General features: G+C 32.1%; 1 protein-coding gene across 1 annotated transcript; it reads right to left on the bottom strand.

Annotated features, from left to right (window-relative positions):
• Positions 1 to 5,021: 5,021 nt before the first annotated feature.
• Positions 5,022 to 15,205, bottom strand: LOC119688649 (discoidin domain-containing receptor 2-like). The gene is made up of 4 exons (XM_038103319.1): positions 15,201 to 15,205; positions 14,125 to 14,287; positions 5,262 to 5,411; positions 5,022 to 5,090 (listed from the first exon to the last, which is right to left on the bottom strand). The coding sequence occupies exons 1-4, from the start codon at positions 15,203 to 15,205 to the stop codon at positions 5,022 to 5,024; spliced, it is 387 nt and encodes a 128-aa protein (XP_037959247.1).
• Positions 15,206 to 16,348: the final 1,143 nt, after the last annotated feature.

Here is a 16,348-nt window from a genome sequence, read left to right as displayed (position 1 = left end):
TCGTTTGGTTATACTGACTGTTAGCTTTACCATATCTGTTTCGTCGTGTAGTACAACCGTTTTTTGTCTGAGTCTGATGTTATTCTTGTGTGTTGTGTTGTCTTAGTTATTTCTGGGTATACTAGTGGGCTTCTAAAAATAGAAGCCCACTAGTTCTTTCTGTTTGTGGTTTTGTTTTTACGTTATTTTCAAATAAATTTGAATTTTTTCGTCTTAGGTGATGCATTGATTTAAGATATTTTTGTAACTTGTAACGACACGGATTTTCCCGTTTCGTTATAATTTATGCTGGGGTATCCTCAGTCTTTTCCAGGGGGTCGCTACAATAAATTTATATTCGCGGAGACAGGACTTCTCAAATAAAAGATTGTGTGTTAAATTTTAAATGTAGATTTATTTAAAATATTATTAATTCATGAAAATAGTATTTAAAAAAAAGGAATTTAGTTAAACGTAATTATGTAAACTTGAGATTACTAATGTGTACAATTCAATGACATAGTATTTTAAAAAAACAAAGTAAATTCATTAAACGTGATTAAACTTGAGAAACTTGAGATTATTTCCTGGTATTCTGCTGTATCTGGAGGTTGTTCCTTTGGAGCTCGGTGATCTCTAATCTGGTTCCGTGGTTTGTATCTTCGTATGATTACTTGCTCAATGCGTACCTGTGTGGGACAGAAGGGTTAGTGTATATATACAAAAAATGTATTTCCTTGTTTGGTTATAGAATATCTATACAATAGTGTCCAAGTGTCTTGACTTAAAACCGCCCATGCACTTGTACACAATTATATATATATTTTAGTAATTTATACAACTAGGCTTAAAACCGCCACTGTGTCAGACAATATTTTTTTATATTTATTTATTTTATATTTTGACATACAATGCCACCGAGTGATCATACAAGACTCACTACCCTTACCAAAAATGCGTCGTCTTTTATACAGATCAGACGAGCTTTTTGTGTAGCGCACATACAATTGTTTTCTGCTGTTTTGTGAAGTTTTGTTTACTTTCCCGTTTGTATGTCTTACTTTCGTACTGTTCTTCAAGTTGTGCGCTCAACCGATCTCGTCTATCTCTTTGCGGCGAATTTCTATTTTGACGTTTTTGATATTTGCTTGTTATGTTTTGATTTGATAATTCTTGTAACTTTGCGTGCGGTGCTTCTTGTTTTTATTAAATTATTTGTAATTTAATTTTATAATTATAAAAAATAATTTATTAGAAAATTATTTAAATAAATTTGCGGGGATGAACAAAGAAGGTATGTATTTATTATTTTATTAAGATATATTTCTCTATTTATTACAAATTTATTATCTCCTAATTTCAGATTGCTTCACGTGTTGCAGTTGCGTGCAGGCTGGGTAGCTTTTTGGTAAGTAGTTTCTAATAACTATGTTAAATGTTAATTTATCTATTTTAATTTCAGATTTCTTCGAAATTTATTTAAATTTATGTAGGTTGGAAATTATTACAAATTTCCATCCTCACATCTATTTTAATTTCAGATTTCTTCGAAATTTATTTAAATTTATGTAGGTTGGAAATTATTACAAATTTCCATCCTCACATTTCCCTCCTTCTTTGAGAAAAAAAAATGAACTTGCCGCGATGCACTACCTGCATGCATAATTCCTGTGCCGTTTCTTTGGGCTCTTGAATACTTTGAAGAATTTGTCTTGGTCTGTACTAACAAGATCATAATCCTTCTGCTGGAGTACATCTAAGTTATTCATCGGCTTCTGCAGTTTTTGGGTGCTGAATGGTTTTGGAATTCCTAGGCTTAGTTCCTGTACTTGTATCAGAGGATTGTCTATCTTATCCTTCGGACGTGTGGAATCATCTTTTCCTTCTTGTGACTCTTGCTTTCGTTGACTATCGTGTTTAATTGAAACTTGTTGCAATGATTGTGTCGGACTTGGGGTTTCTTGAGTCAATCGAACTCGTTTGTTATGATTTTCGCTGACTGTAACCTTTTGTTGACCTTGTTGTGTTTCAATATCTTGAACTTTCTGTGGTTTTACGTGCCCTTTTGTATCCTGAATTTGTACTTGTGTTATATGGTGATTTTTCGTTGCATTGATTCTTTGTAGATTTTCTTCGATAAATCTTGGTTTTATCTGGCTTTGTAGTTTTTGTATTTCAACTGGTACTATTTCACGGTTTGGTGTGACTTGCTGTTGAATAGATACTTTGGGATTTTGTTTAATGGGTCTTGAATTTTGTTCTGGTTTGCATGCTTGGATTTGGAACTGATTTGGACGTTTAACTTTTGTAACTTGATCCTGATTGAACGATTTTCGGTTTTCTTTGATTGACGTGACACGTTGCAGTGTTTGGTGTACTGATACTTGCTTCGTTTGACTTTGAAATATTTCCTGATCTGGTGTAACTCGTGCTGGCTTAAATACTTCGGGATTCTTCTTTGTCAGTTTTGGATTTACTTGTCGTTGTGTTTCTTGCATCTGTGAATTTCCTCTGATGGGCCTAATATTTTGTGATTCTTGCTTTGGTTCGCATGGTTGGACTTGGAACATTTGTTGACCTTGCGTGTCTAGCTGTTGATTACATACTTCTGTAATTTTTCTGTCAGGCCTTGGATCTTGCGGCGGGGTTACGCGGCATTTACATAACGCTTGTTCTTGTGAATTTTCGTGTAGTGGTACTGGGTGTTGTTCTAAATAACTTCGGCGTTGCGTGGTTTGTGTCAACATGCTTAGCTTGGGTAGTGTTGATGTTACTGGATTTACAATTTTAGCTTTTGCTGTTGTTACTTGCTTCGGTTGGTTTTGTTGCTGATTACTTCGCTGCTGGATGAGTATAGGCGACTCGGAATTTGAACTGGAAATAACTTTGTCCTGTATCGGCGTGGTAGGTACGTGTCTCACTGTATTTTTTAATAGCATCGTTTGTGGATATTCAACTTCTATGCGACCAACTATCACTTCCTGTCGAACACCGCCTCGACTCACTTTATCCTGTTCTGCGCGAAGTTCTTCGAAGTCATCAGCTAGTATTGTTAATTCTGTTAAGCTCGAAAAGTCTCGACGTTTGATGTACATTTGGTACTCTGTGCGCATATTTCGGTATATTCGCTCCAATTGCGAATCTTGGTTCATGCCTGTGTGTCGCATAAGATATTTGATTTCCAGTACATAATCTTTAAAACTTTCATGTTCCTTCTGAACTCGTGCTCGCACCTCGTCTTCTAATCTGTCGAAATACCTATGTGAAAGGAAAAATTTTAGAAAGTCCATCTTGAAGCTTGACCAAAGGTTCCAATGCTTATTGTTATTGCGGTACCACATCAGTGCTTTGTCTTCAAGCAGTATGGGCATCATCCTGGGAACTAAATTCACGTCGATGTCGTCAAGGTCTGCCACCTCTTCTATGCTTTCCACAAAATCTATTGGATCTATTCCTCCATTGTACTTTACAGACCATTTTCGTATCCGCTCCACGCTTTGAGCATACGATAAGGCCATGATGTGCTGCTTATGCGAACGTCTTGTATGTTTCTCTGTTGTACTGGCTTGAATTGAACTATGAGCGAGAGTATCTAGATTTTATCTTATAATCATGATTGCCTGTGCCATTGTAACGTGGATATTACTTCGTTTTAATTTTGAGAAGTCTGTCTGTCCCTGCTCGGGCGCCAATTGTAACGACACGGATTCTCCCGTTTCGTTATAATTTATGCTGGGGTATCCTCAGTCTTTTCCAGGGGGTCGCTACAATAAATTTATATTCGCGGAGACAGGACTTCTCAAATAAAAGATTGTGTGTTAAATTTTAAATGTAGATTTATTTAAAATATTATTAATTCATGAAAATAGTATTTAAAAAAAAGGAATTTAGTTAAACGTAATTATGTAAACTTGAGATTACTAATGTGTACAATTCAATGACATAGTATTTTAAAAAAACAAAGTAAATTCATTAAACGTGATTAAACTTGAGAAACTTGAGATTATTTCCTGGTATTCTGCTGTATCTGGAGGTTGTTCCTTTGGAGCTCGGTGATCTCTAATCTGGTTCCGTGGTTTGTATCTTCGTATGATTACTTGCTCAATGCGTACCTGTGTGGGACAGAAGGATTAGTGTATATATAAAAAAATATATTTCCTTGTACGGTTATAGAATATCTATACAATAGTGTCCAAGTGTCTTGACTTAAAACCGCCCATGCACTTGTACACAATTATATATATATTTTAGTAATTTATACAACTAGGCTTAAAACCGCCACTGTGTCAGACAATATTTTTTTATATTTATTTATTTTATATTTTGACATACAATGCCACCGAGTGATCATACAAGACTCACTACCCTTACCAAAAATGCGTCGTCTTTTATACAGATCAGACGAGCTTTTTGTGTAGCGCACATACAATTGTTTTCTGCTGTTTTGTGAAGTTTTGTTTACTTTCCCGTTTGTATGTCTTACTTTCGTACTGTTCTTCAAGTTGTGCGCTCAACCGATCTCGTCTATCTCTTTGCGGCGAATTTCTATTTTGACGTTTTTGATATTTGCTTGTTATGTTTTGATTTGATAATTCTTGTAACTTTGCGTGCGGTGCTTCTTGTTTTTATTAAATTATTTATAATTTAATTTTATAATTATAAAAAATAATTTATTAGAAAATTATTTAAATAAATTTGTGGGGATGAACAAAGAAGGTATGTATTTATTATTTTATTAAGATATATTTCTCTATTATTACAAATTTCCATCCTCACATCTATTTTAATTTCAGATTTCTTCGAAATTTATTTAAATTTATGTAGGTTGGAAATTATTACAAATTTCCATCCTCACAAACTCATGCCATTGAATTCTAGTGGCGGGTCCAATACATCTAAAATTTTAATCTAAGTGCTTTAATTTTAAACTTTTTATTTTAGTTATGTTGATTTGAGGAATTTCAGAATAATAGATAGGGAAGCCTATCTATCATTTTCAGTAAAATGTAACAACATTTTTGTTTCGTTCGGCTTCATTTATCTTATTCTGAGAACGTTTTAATTTTGATTTGCGATTTGGGTATATAATTTTCGATATTTCGAGAAGTAAGCTACAATGGTTTATAGCTTAGTAACAAAATTACTCAAAATTGTTAATATTTCGTTGTCAAATTGAAGTGTCTATTATGCGTCTAAAACTTTTTATATTTATTTTACCAGGCAATTATACTTATATTTTCGTATCGTTAGAATAAAATTTGATTTTGTGTTTATTAACTTACATGCATTTTATTATCCTGATAGATATGTCCAATATTTTCAATGATTTTTTCATCGGTTAAATGCTCGTAGGGCTGTTCACGTGCAAATGTTAAAATTTCCCACATCGTTACAGCAAAGGACCAGACGTCAGATTTTGATGTAAATTTACCCTGAAAGGAAAACAAACGCATATCCATGAGCATTTAAATATTTTACACTATCAATTGACTTTAATAAATTTCTTATAAAACAATTAAAATCAATACCTAAAAATATATGAAATTAATTTTTGTTAGGTTTAAACCTAATTTTAGAATATATGGATAATATATCCTAAAAACGTTCGTTAGTTCAATAGGTATGTAATGATTTAATTTTCTACTTATAAAATTTTTGTGATTGGAACATCTCTAAAGACTGGATTTAAGTGTGCTAACAAACGGACGCTCGGATATAATACATTGATCTATACTCTATATTATATGATATGTTTATATTAATAACTAAATCAAATTTGAGACAAATATTCGGATTTTCATTTTCGACACAGGAAATTTTTTTTTGTGTTTCATATGTCCGAGGTTCTCAAAATATTCCTTTTCATGCTAAATTAAGGAAAAGAAAATTTCAGATCGATTGCATTGGGCCAACCCGTGCTGAGTTCAGCTTAAAGTTGTAAAATTATCTCAATATAGAAAAAATGATTAAAAGTGCTATTTTGCTTGAAAAATATATTACTTAAAGTTTTATTTCAAGAAAATAATTGTATGTTTTTACGTCATGATATTGAATTCACTGTAATGAACCTTTTCACGAGAATATAGATATATTATCTTATTTGAGACTTCGACAGACCTTCGCGTAACATTTACTTAAAATAGACGACTTTCCATCAAATTCCACAATTAGCTTGTTTAAGTTCAACTCTTAAGTATGAATCATATGTAACAGTACGTCTGATGAGGTGAATTTCAGATAATATACATTAATATGATTAGATTCACAATTAACGTATACACAATTCTTTTTTTGTTTTAATTTTCATATGTCTGCGGTTCTAAAAATATTCTTTTTGAAGAATAGCCATAGTTAGTCTTCGTTTTTAATTATGTCTTCTTCGTTTTGACTGTCGTCGATACACACAAGATATGAAGATATATTTCAATAGATGCAACGGAGAGGGGAGGCTTTATTTATATATTGTTTATCTGTGTTATAGGAAAGGAGAACTTTTTTTGATGGAAGTATTTAATATTTCATGTGAAGGTTGTATATGGGTCATGTGACAATATTGATATATTAGTTTCGTGTCATACCCTTACTTTAAAGATTTTGTTGTTCTTACCTGCAATAAAATAATATTAAGGCCTGTAAAATAGTTCATCCGTTTTTGGAATCACTAATAACACTGAGGAGACAAAAATAAAGTTTACCATATTTGCTATTTCAGTTCTTTGACGGTATTAGTGTCTTTAAACGGTATTTGGGCTTATTGAGATCAAATTTCCAATCCGTTTTTCCCTAGTAAATTAAAGTCTTTGACACCAATGGGTTAAAGTTAAAATTTTGCGAATTTGGAATACTTTTTTAGTAAAATTTTTGTTTCGTGTTTTCAAAAATCCGCTACAACTAAATATTAAACATTTTAGCTTTAGACATTCTCTCCTGAACTCCTTACCATCCATTTCAAAGAAGGATTTCACTTAAAATCAACCTGTAGGAGTATTCTGCCTCATGTACACATATATACACAAGCAAGCGAAATTTATGAATTTTAAAGTTTTTACCCAAAAGCTTATATATACATCCATCCATGTAAAATGTAAATATGTGGCAATATTGTTTTCTCTCTGCCTCTCATTTCTTGTGCTCTTAGATTAATATTTAATTTTGCCATGAGGTTTTAATTCCGAAAATCTGTTTATTTTGCTTTTGTAAATCGATGGCATGCACTCAACGTTGTTTTATATGAATAGACACCAGCATTGAAATTGTGAAATTGAAAATAAAATCGTTTGGCAACATTAAAATATGATCTAGGAGTTGATAAGCCCCCCAGCCATTATAGAGTAAAAGTGCGTAATAGCACTAATTCAAGAACAAGAACAAGAACAAGAAGAAGGAGAAGAAGAAGAAGTTGTCACACTAGTGCGTTCCTAAGGCAAGGCTCATACTTGGTGAGTGAGACTTCATCCAAGTCATTAAGCTATCAATCGCAAAATACAACAAATTTACAATCAAGGCCAGCAACAATCTCGAATATGAGTACAATATCAGTGCAACGAACTAACACAACCTAAGATGGTAAAAGAGATCAATTTCCCCTATTATCCATCCAGTAACATGTTGCATTTATGGTATGGTTTAGAGGTTTCTTATATACATGTATCTTAGATTGATAATACTTTTTTTGAATAATCAAAAGTTTTTTTGATAACATGCGCTTGTAAATCTGCAATATAAATTTTCTTCTAGTTCGTCCTTGGGAAAAATATCGCTCTTCTACCTACTTATATTGTTCCTATTCTTGTATGCTGCGTAACGCTACGTTTCAATTACTTGCACGTTCTCAAAGAAGTCAAGACCTATTTTCGTGACATTGACATAATGTTAAGTACATAAAAACTAAATTGAAAAATGAAAAAAGTATGTTCTTATTAATACCTAAACGAAGCAATTTGAAGGGTTAATAAGAGCCAGACTAGTACACAGCGGTATATTTTAAGACGTATCATTACAATTACTGATAATTATTTAAAATTATTATGATTATTTCCAATTTTAATTGATTTAAACCTACTATTATCGGGTCTCCTCGATTTCATCTGAAAAACCAAATGATTTAACAAGAATAACAACAGTTAGCAACTCGCCTCTTCCGGCATAATTGTTAAGGGTATCACAACGGGAAATATATGCCTCCGAGTGGAAGTGCTGGCAACTGTCAGCACACGCCTTTTGAACCTAACCTAACTTATCATTATTACTTTAATTATCTACCTATCTGTGTTTTTAGTATTTGTACCGATTTAAATTATGTCTTCAGATCGATGGAAGTTAGTAATTCTTTTCTGGTACTGTCAGTAACTTTTCGCAGATGTTAATATGTGTGCGCTTGCATTTGTCTTCTTCCCGGGTGATGTTATGCCCCAGAGCAACACAATATGAAACAAAATGTTTTCCCTTTTATTCCGTGGTCACATACATACGTACATATATATATATATATATATATATACATACGCTCACATGCACATATTAGTGAGCGCAGGATTGTGATGTTCGCACTGTTAATTAATTTATTTAGTGCGGTTTTTGCTTTGGGAGTTACATCCGTAAAATATATTTAACCACAGATTTTAATGAAATGTCGAGTTTATTTGGCGTAAAAACGGTTTCTTTTAAAAATGTTATGCTGTTGAAATATGCGAGCATATTATGTTTGAACAGAAGAATTGCCAGTGGCTTTCACAGGACAACAAAGAATAAATTCTATATGAATTGTTTTTGTTTTAGTTGAATTAATTTTATTAACTGTTTGTATCGAGGTAACACGATGGGGTATTGGATTTATGTATCTTGTACGGTGAATTATATGTAGTATAATTAAATTTAACGAATATAAGTCAATAATGATGAAAAAATTAACGCACTGAAATCAGATACCTGCAAATCAGATACACCTGTTAAAATCCTTACTAACCCCAAGCTAAGCTATATATAATATAAATATATAACATAAAATATAAATTTATTTTATTAAATGTTATTATTATTAGATATCACTATGTGCCATCTGATGGTATTAATTTATTTTATTTCAATAAGATAGTATAATTTGATATCACAAATATAATATTATACTTAATTCTCATTTGTTTTTCATTTTTAAAAACTTAAGCAAATAGTTTTTAAGCGTTGAAAACTACATATATTATTAAACAAGCTTTATAACAAGAATTTCATCAAAGATTTTATTTTAGTATAATAATAAAAAGACAATGGGTGAATTCGGCCACTCCAAAGTGGATCCAGAATATAAGTATCTAGCTGAAGCGTTTAATTTGTACACAAAACAACAACACTACTCTCTTGCACTAAGAGACTAGTTATAAAGTCTCTTATCTTTTAAAGTATATTTCAGTTAACTGTCAAAAGTTGATTGCAAATAAAAATTTTAATAAAATTCTCAGTTTCATAAATTTAAAAATGATCAAGAATACATTAAGAAAGTGCAATTTAAGTACATCTAATTTTTGAACTTGTTAGCTGCTAAGGCTAAGGCATAAATTAAATTAAGGCATAAATATTTTTAAAATTGATTAACTTTGCTATAAAAGTAAATTTAAAATTTGATAACATTGCTTTAAATATGCAAATCACTTTAATTTTCACTTTTTCAATAAAAATTTAAATTCATGCAAAGTTTAGTCAGAAAAGATAATATTTGACAGATTCTAAAGTGATGTCAACATCACAGACTTCAGCAACAGACTTTAGCAAGAGACATATCTATTGTCGCACCTTAGAGCGGCCAAATACACCAAATGTAGCATTTATTCCCATAAAGGATATTATTAAATTTAACAACTTATAATAAAGTTAAATGTTTTGGAATTTTAGGTTAGGTTAAGTTACATGCGATTCCTAGGGGATCCACTTGAGTCTATCGGCCCATTGTGTCATCATTTATTTGGGTTTATATTTAGGGTTTAAAATCAATTAGAACATTTGGCGACGCTAGAACTAGAATACTGTTAAGTGGGAGATCTTGTAATTGATTAAGATCCTCAAGAAAGGAGGCCACTAAAGTGTTGAATCACCATCGTGCTTGACCCGGGCAAAGACAGAGTAGCTGATAGGCACTTTCTCACAGCTGTGATATAAATGATTGAAGGGGAGATTCAATCTTCTAGTATGGTTTTCTGGTCATTATAGAAAATCTGCCATAAGAGTGATATCTCTACAGGGCATCTCAATGAGATTGTTGAATTGTATACAGATGGAAAATAGCTAAATTGCATACAGATGCTTACATATTGTTGAATCTTCCCATCTTTTATTAAAAAGGTGATATTTGTAGTATTTTTTATTAGAAGAAGCAGTATTTTCTATATTAATAATTAAAACAAATTGATAAGCTTTTGTTGATAGTTGTCCAAGCTTTTGCACCATACAGCAGTATAGGAATGAGATATGTAGAGCATGGTTCTTGTTAGTTGTTGTTACTTAGCCCGAAGTAACATCTGTTGGCAAGAGTGATTCTTCGTTGAAACTCTAGGTTAATAAAACTCTAGGTGAAATTAAGCCCACAGCAACAGTCTAGAATAGTCTAGAATAGTTCTACTTGCGCCTTTAGGCGCACAATAGGTCTTTTAGGTCAGGGTATATGTTCAATATTGATCAAATTGAAACCTCTTAAGTCAAAATTTTTCATAATTCGGCATAAATTTATTATCTTAGTATGAGTAAAAAAGGATATCGGTTATCAGTGCTTTTTAATAAACTTCAAATCGAGACAAGAACGTTGTATAGCTGATTGTGTATTTATTGTCATGGTACTATTGTATAGTATATAAGCTGCATAAATATTAGAAAATCTATAAAATTTGTAATATTATGTACATTATCTATAATTGAATTTCTAGTGTCTGTGCCTAATTGAGTCTGTGTGACGTACCCCAGAAAGCGACGGTATTCAATGGTTTCTGTGTTAATAAGTGATAGGTTAGGTACTGGAAGTTTTAAAAAAAAAAAAAATTGCTTAGAATAAACTAAATCATTAACCTATTCACGACCAGAACACGTGATTTACAAAGCGTTTTAATCGACTACGTCCGCTCAAAACTTTGGAATGGTTGACATTTTTTATGTGAAATGGTCAAATTGTCCTTTTCAAGCTTAAAAATCAACTTAAGTATTTTATTCTGACACTTTAATATTGACATTGAAGCTTTCTAATAAGAGTTTAGCTGCAAATAATTAAGAAATCATTTCTTTACGTCAAAAACAACTTTTTCTGTTTTTATATTATTGGATTAAACTAAAACTTTCGAAAAAATTCTTCATAAATTTTTTATTATAAAGTTTTTACCATTGCTATAAAAATGTCAATGGGCCGGAGGAGCGGCTTGTTTCAGCAAACGGATTACTGTACCTTTTCTGTAAATAACTAGAAATACTTTCCAAAAATTTTGCTAGCCAAAATAAGTCTAATTAAAGCGAAAACTGTCGATAATGACATGGATAACTAAAAGCGTTGCAGTTGCAAGGATGCTTCTAAAAGTTAAAGTTTATGTAAATCAACGGAAATTTATAGTAAAACTATTAAAACAGTTTAATTAAAAAAACAAGCTAAGCCATGGGAAAATATATTATAATAGATCCTTATCCATGTATCAACTTTTGAAGGCAAAGTTAATACGTGCCTTGTTGCGTTAAAAATTAAGATCCTTGCAAGAGGAAGCTGATGACACAGTCATGGGTGATTAAATAAGTTATGTGTTGACATTAAAGTCGAAAACTATGTTTTCATGATGACGTACGTCCTTGAGAGACAGACGTAAGTATTAAAGTTTACCATTTAATACGAAAATTAATTAAGGTGAAAATATTTTAAATATTTTAAATATAAAAATATATATACCAAAAGGATTAAATGTATTTAAAAAACATATAGTAAGTAATTTTTAAAAATTGAAAGTTAAATTAAAAAAGAAAATGCTATATTTGTGAAATACTTCTTAATCAGTGCTATGCAAAACTTTTTGTCTATTTAGTTTTGACCAGATACCCTAGAATTTTACTAGCAATTATTAGCAGTACAATTCGTTAATTCCACCCAATATATATTATATAATATATATTATATATATTATATAAAATATTATCTTTATATGTGGGTAAAGATAAAGCTTATTAGGCATTTCCAACATTGGCAAATACCAATAACTAATTGAGCTAATGGTCTAAATTACAATTATTATTTTTGATTTTTCTGCTAATTAGCAGGATGGTTTGTTGAAAGTTCCGATCATGCGTGAATCCCATGATCAATGCTTTCACCTTTTCGTCGTAGATGTAAACATAGAATAACAGAACTACGAAGGCAGTACTTTTCTGGAGTTTTTAATGGGAGGCAGTCTTGAATAGTCTGCCGCCCAGTCGATCGGAGTCGTGAGTTAGTCTTTGAGGAGGAGTACCTCTAAGTTGTAAAGTGAGTTGTAAAGTTGTAAAGTGTAAGTTGTAGAGTGAGTTTTCTACTATCGAAACGGCAGGCGTTGAAATTGAAAGTGATCATAAGAGTGGTATGAAAAATTTGAATGTGATTATATTTAAATGAAATGTACGGCAACAATTGATAAAATAAGTGTACTAAATTTCTATTTATAATTCGTTGAATTGGTTGAACTAAGGATAAATAAGTATGAATGAATTACTAATCTTTATATGAACAGTTTAATACAGTAATATGACAATATTAATAACAATATAACAATAACACAACTAATGATATTTAATAGTACCGGTCAAACGGTCAATGAGGAATATTATTTGGCCGTTATGCGTCGTTTGCGTGAGGTCATTAGCAAAAAGAGGCCAGATTTATGGAAGAAATACTCATGGATTTTACACCAACATAACGCACCGGCTCACACAGTGTTGGTTGTGTCGCAGTTTTTGGGCAAAAACTCTTCCAATATCATCAACCAAGCACCGTACTCTCCAGATATGGCCCCGTGTGTTTTTTTCCTCTTCCCCCCACTCAAATTGCCTCTGTTTTGAGACTACACAAGCCATAAAAGAGAATTCGCTGCATGAACTAAAGGCCATACCTTCGGCGGCCTATAAAACTTGTATGGAAAATTGGATCAAGCGTTAACATGCATGTATTGCCGCAGGAGGAGAGTACTTTGAAGGCGATAATAAAGAAAATTATTAAAATTAAAATTTTACGTTTTTTTTTAAATTCTCGTAATACACCTATTAAATGTAAACTTACACAGCTATATTTTTAGAAGAGAATTGGTAGACTGCAATAAAAAAATGTATTGTACGAACTCTGGATTGAGTTTCCTGAGCTGAAACGAAAAATTTAGTGCTATTGACAAACCAAATATCTCTTGACTAATAATTGCAGTGCATAAGTAGATAATATAGGTTGCAATTATACTCTGCACTTTACAGAATTTAAAGGAATTGGTATTCGCTTAGTTCCGTCTTGAAAGCTGGTAGTTAACAGTACCATGTTCGGTTAAGGAATTACTAATTGGTCTGAATTTACAGTTTTTCGGACTTGGAAGCTTCTTAACATTATGTTGTTGACTCCAACGAGCTATTCGAATTGTATTAGGCCTTTGGAATTGGACTAGCTCGTTGCAAATAGTTCATATTTTAAACGTATTATTTTATTTTTTTGCTTTTTGAAAAAAAAGTTCTTCTGATAAAACATTTATTTGAACTATGAGGTTTTTTACATGTGTCTTAAAATTCAAACCGTAGTGATAGATACACTACAAACAAAATGTGCTGAGGATTAATTGAGAGTAACATAATTTTTAATATAAGAACTCATGGAATTATTTATATCTATTGGAATTATATTGTAGCCTCAGTCTATACAGTTTTTCGACCACATGCTTAATATAAGCTACAATAAGTAAGTTCATTAAGAAAATTTGTTGAAAAATATTAAACTTTATCACAATATCAATTTGTAACAAAACACTTTCAACAGCGATTCCGAAATGTATTATATGGAAGTGATAGACAATAATAATATAATAGACAATAATAGACAATAATAATAGACAATAATAATAGACAATAATAAGTGCTTAAGTGCACTAGCTTCCACATAATAATTATATTGCGTAAACTTACCAAGAGAACACTCTCCCAAGCCATCCAGCGTATGGGCATAGGTTGCGTTTGACGTCCAGTAGCACCTTCTAATTGGCAATAGTCCGTTACATAAGCAGTACGATTTATCACAGTGCCAATTGAACATACTTTTACTGTCAATTCGGGACCAATAATGCAACTTCTAGAAAAGAATTAAGAATAATAGAAAATAATATATTGGGGTTAAAAAGTTATTATTGTTATAAGAGAAATTTGCATAAAATAAAACATTAAATTTCAAATGCGCTTTAAATTTCATTCAATCTAAAATTCAATTAGAAATGTTTGTTCCAAAAAAATTTCATGGAAATGTGTGTTTTCATGAATAAGGGACTTTCAGGACTTACACACTTACACACTTACACCCGTACACCAAATACATGCAACACGAAAATCACATAAACATTTTATTTAGGGTTGCAGAATATTAACCCCGAAACGAGAACAGTCCTCCCAAGTGACGTAAAAAATATAAGCAATCGCCTCATTAGTATTGCCAACGGCTAAGCTAAAAATAAAACACAAACAACAACAGCAAACCGGAAAGAAGTTAAAGTGTGTGGGTCGAAAAATATATAACTCGCAAGTCAGTTACTAACATAACATTCTATTTGCTCATTTGTTGTTGTTAATTTTGGTTTTACTTTATCGAACTCTCTGCCAGCCTTAGAGCAAGCAACTGCACAAGACTATAGCCATTGTGTTCGTATGTGTGCATATAGAGCACAAACAGTGGCAACAATAAATACACCAACATCTGCAGTAATAACAACCAACAAGCAAAGTCAAAGAATTCAAGGCAATTAAAAACAGAGTCGTTGGTTGCGTTGTCGCAGCGCTGACAGCATTAGTAATAAACTACTGAACATAGGTGTGATAAGTATGTGGACTGCGAGCAGTGCCAGGTAGCAGTCCATTGTTGCTACCTATTTGGTAAATAGCAACAATAAAGAGGCACAAAATCAAGTCATGCCAATGTTAATTAAAAGCGCTGAGTGCTAAGCTAAGAGCTTCTAGCGCTTCAACTCCACTACTTACGCTTCCGCGTCCCTTACGCCATTATCGCACTTTTACATTGTGTATATTATTTCGTCAGTCACTGAGTCACTTAGTCACTCAGTCAGTCAGTCAATATTTCTGTTGGTCAATTACTTCCATAGCAACTTTGGGGGGATTTTTGGCAATACTTTAAGCAACAAAAAAAATTAGCTCGTAATCCTTTCATAATCGTTCATTTTTTCCATTGCTGTTATTGTTGTTGTTGTTTTTTCGTTTAAAATATTAAAAAAGCTTAAAATATTTGCTGCCAAAAATCAGTTAAAAAGGTAAAATGAACTTTTAAGTACTTAAAAATGCAGGATTCAGGATTCGGGATTCAGTGTTGAGAACTCTCATAAAAAATGCAACGAAAATTCAGTTTCGTTTGCTGGCGTTTGCTGGCGTTTGATGGGTTGAAGTAGGGACGAATTATTTAATTATTTAAAAGGATTAAAAATGCATGAAATTCTATAAGTTAATCAAAATTTGTGTATTTTAAATTTTGTGCTTGAAGAATAATGAATGCGGGGATGGTACACAATAATGAGAATTCGTGGTGTTTTTGCTTGGCTGCCAAGGTTTATTGGTGTGAGGGTAACGCTGGAGTAATAAAAGGACTAAGTAATTAGTAATTTTATTTTCAGTCCTTATAAGTTGTGAAATTCGCCTGTGATTATTGACATTTAAGCATTTTTAAAGTTTATGAATGACAGGACAGGAAATATTAATTTTACATGATTAATTAACTTAATTAAAGGGCAAAAATGAAAACTCATATTTTTATATATATTTAAATTTAAAACGGGGAACTGATCGCTTACGACCCAATTATTACTAATTAGGGGATTGCCATAACTGCTGCTTGCAGTTATCAAAAAGCTAAGAGCCAGTTTATTGGAAAATATGGAACAGCCAACACGTTTATCTATTTTGAAGGTATTTACCGCGTTAACAGAAACCACTTTGTCTAAAGCCCAGTTTCTTTTAGGTATAAGGAAATCGAACCCCAGATCGGGGTCTGGATTAGAGCAAATGACACTGTCATTGAGATAGGGACTTGCAAATCCTGATTCAGTCTGATTGCGTGTGTCCTATGTTAATTTAGGCCTACTGACGAAGAGCGATGAGACTGATTGCCATTAATTTAGCTGGTTGTTTTACCAGA

This window comes from Teleopsis dalmanni, chromosome X (genome assembly GCF_002237135.1).
Source record: "Teleopsis dalmanni isolate 2A chromosome X, ASM223713v2, whole genome shotgun sequence".
Lineage (NCBI taxonomy): Eukaryota > Metazoa > Arthropoda > Insecta > Diptera > Diopsidae > Teleopsis > Teleopsis dalmanni.
Note: the sequence above shows the minus strand (reverse complement) of the source record. Positions and strands in the feature narration are given on the sequence as shown.